This window comes from Chiloscyllium plagiosum, chromosome 25, assembly GCF_004010195.1.
Source record: "Chiloscyllium plagiosum isolate BGI_BamShark_2017 chromosome 25, ASM401019v2, whole genome shotgun sequence".
Lineage (NCBI taxonomy): Eukaryota > Metazoa > Chordata > Chondrichthyes > Orectolobiformes > Hemiscylliidae > Chiloscyllium > Chiloscyllium plagiosum.
This window is the reverse complement of record NC_057734.1, coordinates 2262347-2270576: the sequence shown is the minus strand read 5'-3', so window position 1 is coordinate 2270576 and position 8230 is coordinate 2262347. Positions and strand designations below refer to the sequence as shown.

Here is an 8230-nt window from a genome sequence, read left to right as displayed (position 1 = left end):
CAGTACTGTGACATCCTTCCTATAGGAGGGCAACCAGAATTGTACACAGTACTCACCTGGTTGGTGGCCCGATGCTACTGAACTCAATATCCAAGGTTTAGCAGAACTCTTGAGAAGTAGCAGAGTTAATGCAACACCTGATCTGGCAGGCTGAGTGTGGTAAAGGTTGTTCAGCTTCTCTCAATGTGACCATGTGTGGTGTAAAATTCCAAGCAGTGGAATGTGGTGAAACGGTTAAAAATTATGTCCCAATACATCTACAAGATGATTAGGGGGTTAGATAGGGTCGACAGTATGAACCTTTTCCCGCGTATTGAGTCGGGTATTACAAGGGGGCATAGCTTTAAATTAAGGGGGGTAGATATAGGACTGATGTTAGGGGTAGGTTCTTCACTCAGCGAGTCGTTAGTTCATGGAATGCCCTGCCAGTAACAGTGGTGGACTCTCCCTCTTTAAGGGCATTTAAGAGGGCATTGGATAGGTATATGGAGGATAGTGGGTTAGTGTAGTTTAGGTGGGCTTGCGAGCGTGGGTTGTTGGCAACCGCTCTACGAGAACTGACGGCTCCCAAGTTCCGGTAACATGTAGAGTGAGTATAAGCCAGACCCGGGAGTCTGCTCCGGGGTTACGTTTAACCGCCGAGCGTGGGTTGTTGGCAACCGCTCTACGAGAACTGACGGCTCCCAGTTCCGGTAACATGTAGAGTGAGTATAAGCCAGACCCGTTGTGGCGACGCTGCGGGGAATAAAATGCCCATATTCTAGCAGACTCGCCTCTTGGTCGTTTGTTCTGTGTCAGACTACTCTCCTACGAACCTGACCTTGAGAATTTTTTAAAACACCATGACATACAAGAATGGAATGGAAGCTGTTGTGGTTTCCCCATCTCAACATCAGTAGCATTATGAAATGATCCATATTTCAAGGCAGTTGGCATCATATGTATAGATGGCAGATCAGGCTATGAAGCAATTTGTAAGGTCAGCACACAAACCTAAGTCACAAGTTTCCACATGTTGTAAGTGGCAGCTTGAGGACCCACACACTTGCTTTGAGATCATGTTTTATCTTCTGGAAACCCCTGCTTTTCTTGGAACCAATGGTTAAAATTCAGCAGATAGAACATAGAACAATACAGCGCAGAACAGGCCCTTCAGCCCTCGATTTTGCTGTGAACTAATCTAAGTCCATCCCCCTGCACTATCCCATCATCATCCATGTGCTTAACCAAGGATTGTTTAAATCTCTCTAATGTGGCTGAGTTAACTAAATTAGCAGGTAGGGTATTCCATGCCCTTACCACTCTCTGCATAAAGAACCTGCCTCTGACATCTGATCTATCACCCCTCAATTTGTAGTTATGCCCCCTCGTACACGCTGACGTCATCATCCTCGGAAAATGACTCATTGTCCACCCTATCTAATCCTCTGATCATCTTGTCTATCAAATCCCCTCTTAGCCTTCTTCTCTCCAATGAAAACAGACCCAAGTCCCTCAGCCTTTCCTCATAAGACCTTCCCTCCAGACCAGGCAACATCCTGGTAAATCTCCTCTGCACCTTTTCCAATGCTTCCACATCCTTCCTGTAATGGGGCGACCAGAACTGTACACAATATTCCAAGTGTGGCCGCTTCAGCGTTTTGTACAGTTACAGCATGATATTATGGCTCTGGAACTCAATCCCTCCACCAATGAAACCTAACACTGTATACCTTCTTAACAGCACTATCCACCTGGGTGGCAACTTTCAGGGATCTATGTACATGGACTCCAAGATCCCTCTGCACATCCACACTACCAAGAATCTTTCCATTGACCCAGTATTCTGCCTTCCTGTTATTCTTCCCAAAGTGAATCACCTCACATTTATCTGCATTGAACTCTATTTGCCACCTCTCAGCCCAATTCTGCAGTTTATCCAAGTCCCCCTGCAACCTGTAACATTCTTCCACACTGTTCACTACTCCACCAACTTTAGTGTCATCTGCAAACATACCAACCCATCCACCTATGCCTGCGTCCAAGTCATTTATAAAAATGACAAACAGCAGTGGTCCCAAAACAGATCCTTGTGGCACACCACTAGTAACCGGACTCCAGGCTGAACATTTTCCATCAACCACCACTTGCTGCCTTCTTACTGAAAGCCAGTTTCTAATCCAAATTGCTAAATCACTGTAAATCCCATGCCTCTGCATTTTCTCCAACAGCCTACCATGTGGAGCCTTATCAAAGGCCTTACTGAAATCCATGTATATCACGTTAATTGTCCTACCCTCATCTACATGCTTAGTCACCTTCTCAAAAAAACTCAATGAGGTTTGTGAGACACAACCTGCCCTTGACGAAACCATGTTAACGATCCGAAATCAAATTGTTGCTTGCTAGATAATTATAAATCCTATCTCTCACAATCCTTTCCAAAACTTTTCCTACAACAGACGTAAGGCTCACTAGTCTAAATATATCCATGAGATCTCAGCTAACCAACCAGTTATCATTTGCAGGCATCGACAGTAAGTGTTGCAGGCTCTTTGACCACCAATGTTTTCACAAGATCTTATCTGACCTCCACCACATACAAAGCGCCAGATATACTGGTCCATTTTCCTACTTTACCCCTCCCCGCCCCGCTGTGAAGCCAACCACAGCTGCACTGCCCCCAATGTTACCCAATGCCAGATCAGAAGTAATTGAGCAATAACCTTAGAAGGGCCTGCCTTTTTAATATATCACACACAGAGTGAGTTACTTCCAACAACAATGATTACACAAAATCTCTGTAAACTGTCATAAATCATCACATCATCTTTCAGAAGTGGGCCAAGGAGCTACTGCACACCAGAAATTCTGACATTATTCAGAAACATTGTCAATTTTCTGGCTTACAGTATCAAACACATCAGTTTGGTCACATTACTGAAACAGAGCACCACCCAGAGAGAAGGTGCTCCACCTTTTCATAGGGATGTTAGAAACAAGGGGCCTATACTTAAGATTAGTTAGCCTGTTTAGGACTGAAGTCAGCAAGTACTTCACACAAAGGGTGCTGGAAATCTGGAATAACCAAAAACTGCAATTGCTGGAGAAACTCTCTGACGCAGGTGCCTTGTGGCCAAATCAGTAGCAGTGATGTCACAAACACTGCGACTGGGTGGCCACTGAGTATACCCCTGCAGTGGTGCTGACAGCAAACACAATCTTAACTGTATGAGGGGGGAGCTGAAGGGGCTAACTCTGGTTCCTAATGCACATTCACACACACCAGACAAAACTTTGATCTAGTCAGTCAACAGTGCTTTCAGCCCAATGGCCCATGACAGCATGCTTACCCCAAACAAGTCTTTTCCCTAACCCTTTTTCATCTCACCCTATCAGCATATCCTTCTGCTCCTCAGAGGTAGGCACTACTCAGTCAGCCTCTGTCAATGAGAATGTCATCTGGAGCAGGATCTTCAGCTCTTTGCTGCCATGTGTCCTTTTGCGATGAATGTCAAAAAAAACGCAGAAATCTTTACTAGTGCCGGCTGCTCACTGTAAAAATAACAGAGACTTCACCTCTCCATCTACGGTGTGTGCAAGAGTTATTTGTTATAGTCAAACCCTGCTGAAAAGGCTCTCAATCTCTCTTCTCCAAACCACAGAAACTTAAAGGACACCATCAAAATTTTCCATATTAGCCACAGATCTACTACAAAGTCCTTTAATTGATAACTGTAATAATTATCACCGCATGGAAACGGCATTTGAAAACCATAAAGCAAACAAATAAATTTGCTGCATACTCGTAGTCAATGAAGCACATTGCTCTGTGGCAGCTGTTACTCCAAAGTCCAGTGGTGCCTGACCAGATCATTTCTCTTTCCCAGTAATCCTTCGGCTGGCTCAAACTCCAAAGGAATTGATTTAATTCTCTTCTTTGGTTCTCTTTCAAAAAGCTGTTTAAAACAAACAAAATTATATAGACTGAGAGAACGGAAGACAATGTGATCTACAGTTTATGAAGGCTCATAATATGTTCTTAGTACTTAGGAACTTGGGTTCTGAAGTGGAACAGAAATGGATTCTTCAGTCTGTGAAGATCTCACCTGTTTAAGGCCTGTAAAGTTAATAGAAACACTGAGTTTGAAGCAGCATGCGCAAGCAGTGATATGATTTCAGCTCAATGACCAGCAAGCCACTTGGGGAGATCACTGTTAAGACATTTGCTGACACGAGTTATGAGACTACCCACAAGGAGCCTGAAGCAGGTTTATGCAGTAGTGCTGTTATCAATAGTGTCTGAGCAGTCAGGGATGGGAGAAGTCCTGACTAAAAAGCTCCAGAGATGTCAGGGTTCCTACAATGCTGTTGAAAACATGAGTTTAGAGAACCTAAATTAAGTAATAGCGAGCATAGTTAGCAGTTTAACAATCTAAAAAGAGATTAACTGAACAGCATCAAGTAATTTTGCAACAATTTGGTGAAAGGAAACAGACTCCAGCTGTAGCAGTGAGATTTAGCAGGAAATGGGTTGATTCTTTACTGAAGTTTGAGAGTCTGTTAGGACATTGCTCAGATACAAGGGTTGAATCTTTCTGTCTGATGTTTCTAATAAGAGATCACTTCAACATTCTTCTACACTGGTATAATCTCTAATGAATATGTTCAGTGAATGATTTCCACAGTAACTAAAGGAAAAATAAACCTTAATGCAGATTTCACTCTGGGATCTGACTGGTTCAGTCTTACCACAAACTGGCATCAGTATTGGCACCAACTCTAAGTTCCTCCATCCCCTCTCTGATTACATGACCTATTATAACACCTAAAGTATGGTGTTGGCAAATGGAGTATAGAGTCATAGAGATGTACAACATGGAAACAGACCCTTCGGTCCAACCTGTCCATGCCGACCAGATATCCCAACCCAATCTAGTCCCACTTGCCAGCACCCGGCCCATATCCCTCCAAACCCTTCCTATTCATATACCCATCCAAATGCCTCTTAAATTTTGCAATTGTACTAGCCTCCACTACTTCTTCTGGCAGCTCATTCCATACACATACCACCCTCTGTGTGAAAAAGTTGCTGCTTAGGTCTCTTTCATATCTTTCCCTTCTCACCCTAAACCTATGCCCTCTAGTTCTGGACTCCCAAACCTAGGGAAAAGACTTTGCCTATTTACCCTATCCATGTGGGAAAATATGAAATTGTCTACTTTGTCAGGAAGAATAAAGGAACACATTATCTAAATGGAGAGAGATTCCAGAGCTTTAAGATGCCAAGGGTTCAGAGTTTTCTAGTTCATGAATTGGAAAAGGTTAGTATACAGAAAGTAATTAGAGAAGCTAACAGAACCTTACTGATTATTGTAAGGGAAACTAAATGCAAAAGTTGGACACTTATAGCTTAGTTATACAATCAGTTCTGCTATAATGCACACTTATTCAATGCGAATTGGCTTTAAAGCAATTGATGAATTTATACTGTTATCTGTAGAACTTTCCTTACCTGTATTGACTATTCCAACGCCATTAATTAAAATTGCGTGGCTATTGCATGATTTTCTTATAACACAAGGTTGTATAAGAACAGGACTACCGCGTTTTATCAAAACCAATTGTACAGGGTATTGGTTAGGCCACATTTAGAGGACTGTGTACAGTATTTGTCACCCTTTTTAAGGATGTAAAGGCACTGGAAGCAGTTCAGAGAAGGTTTACTAGACTAATACCTGGAATGGGAAGATAACTTGATGAGGAAAGGTTGGACAGTTTAGGACTGTCTCTCGCTGGAATTTTGAAGAGTAAAAAGGGTGATTGAAACATTTAAGATTCTGAGAAGACTTGACAGAGTGGATGTGAAAAGAATGTTCCCTTTGGTGAGAGACTCTAGAATTCAGGGTTGCCAATTTCAGACAGTGATGAGAAAAAAATGTTTGTTTCTCAGTGTCATGAAACTCTCTTCCCGAAAAAGATGAAGGAAACAGAGTCTGATTATTTTAAGGCAAAAGTAGATAGACTCTTGATAAACAAGGGATGAAAGTTCATTGGGGATGGGTGATAGCACGGAGCAATCAGATCTGAGTCATAGTGATGTACAGCATGGAAACAGACCCTTCAGTCCAACCTGTCTATGCCGACCAGATATCCCAGCACAATCTAGTCCCACCTGCCAGCACCCGGCCCATATCCCTCCAAACCCTTCCTATTCATATACCCATCCTATTGAATAGTGCAGCAGACTCAAGGGCAGGAATGACCCAGTGCTGTTCCTAAGTGAGTTGTTCACAAGGTAACTGCTTCTGAGTTTGATTCAGGCCCTACAGCCAGGGACGACGAGTGTTCTATGGCCTCTGTCTTCATTGCGTCACCAGCACACCCAGACTGTTCAAGTTGTACAAGAATCAGAGCATCTCTGACGCCAGGGTCGAGAAGTTAAGGAAACCCACACAACTTGTTTACAACTTATTAAAAACTGCAAACCCTGTTGCACTCTGCAGCAAACAATGAAGCCCACACAAATGAAACTGCCTTTACTAGTGAGTGTAGACGGTGGCTGTCAGAGCTTTTGAGCTGCAGTGATGATGTCCCTACCTGAGCCAAGAGGCCTGAGTCCAAGTCCCACTTGCTTCAGAAGTGCGCATTAATGCCTCTGATTAGAAATATCTAGAGGCTGTGTTTGTTAATCAGAAAGCATTCTCATTCTCCTATAGAAGATCCCTCTTACTGGAAACAACGTGTTATGTGCGAACACCTCAAGCAGTATTGCAAATCTCAGTCTATAAGGTGTAAATATAGCTGTTTACCTGCTTTGTGCCTAAGTGAAGAGTTCATTTGTCCCTGTGCCACCTCTGACATAGAAATTCAAAATTAATCCCACTGCACACTCTCTCCAACAGCTTCTCCATCAGTTCAGTAATCATTGAGCCAAATAATGCCTTCAGTAGCTTAATGGCAACCATTAACCACTATCAATCGTCCTTAAACCCATCTGGGTCCCTAATGACCTTTCGGGAAGAAAACTACCATCCTATCAGGTCTGGCCTATAAGTGAATCCAGACCCACAATAATGGGTTAATAATGGAAAGGCAATGCTGTTCAGGCAGCATCAGAGGAGCAGGAGAGTTGATGTTTCGGGCATAGTCCTGTATCAATCTCAAACTATTCCATTGTCCCATTCTCTTTGTAAGCCACAAATTAATCCCCCTTTTCCATAATCCCACTGTCCCCTCTCTTTCCATAGCTCTGCATCAATCCCCAAATTACTCCTCCTCTCTCACCACAGGCCTATATCAATTCCCAAGCTGAGCCCACTGTCACTTTCTTCCTCCATCTCCCCCCTACCCCCACCATAGCCCTGTATCTGTCGAAGTTATCTGTCACGTGCTCTGGCTCCAAAACCCTGTAGCTCCCACTGTTTCAAATACAACTCCAGATTTTCTTGTCACAAAATGGTATGACCCCAGCCCATCCATTCCTTGTGGTGAAAGTATTCCTGTGTGTAAAATTAGTAAGGCATTGTCTGGAATGAGAGCTGTAAAATGAGAGTCCACACATTCAGTCTGACTGTATGAAGAAACATCCTCAACGCAAATCACTAGTGGGAAGAGGACAGGGACTGAAAACTATTGTGGAGGAAATATTGTGGATTTCCCAAGAGGCGATGAGATTCCATATACATATGAGTCCTGTCCTTTCCAGCACAGCTTGACAACGGTTCAACACATGCGATTTATGGAACATAGGAACAGGAATAGGCCATTCACCTTCCCAAGTCTGATCTGTATTCTGTAGATCTGAGGTACTGCAGAGATGTAGAGATCAATAATACCTTACTTTGGGGGGGGGGGGTAAGTACATAAGAATAATGGGGAAGTAGAGGTCATGCTGTGAATTTATGGAAGTCAATATCAACTCTTGAAGGGTGCAAAGTGCTAAAATGGAAAATGAGGTGTTCTTCCACCAATTTGCGTTGAGCTTCATTGGAACAGTGTAGCAGGCTAAGAATGGAAGTGTTAGTATGGCAGCAAGGTGATTTATGATTTCATGAATTGCAACCACCCCCCCCCAAACATTTTCCAAGCATCAGTCAGCAAATATTTTAATTACGGGATCCAACAGCTTCTCCATCAGTTCAGTAATCATTGAGCCAAATAATGCCTTCAGTAGCTTAATGGCAACCATTAACCACTATCAATCGTCCTTAAACCCATCTGGGTCCCTAATGACCTTTCGGGAAGAAAA

At 43.1% G+C, this 8230-nt stretch overlaps 1 protein-coding gene across 1 annotated transcript in view; it reads right to left on the bottom strand.

Moving 5' to 3' along the window:
* Nucleotides 1-3687: 3687 nt before the first annotated feature.
* Nucleotides 3688-8230, bottom strand: part of noc4l (nucleolar complex associated 4 homolog) — a 39873-nt gene continuing 35330 nt past the window's right edge. Inside the window, exon 15 of the mRNA XM_043715249.1 lies at nt 3688-3938. Within this exon, the coding sequence (XP_043571184.1) occupies nt 3822-3938 (117 nt within the window). The 3' untranslated portion in view covers nt 3688-3821. The remainder of the gene's footprint in view (nt 3939-8230) is intronic.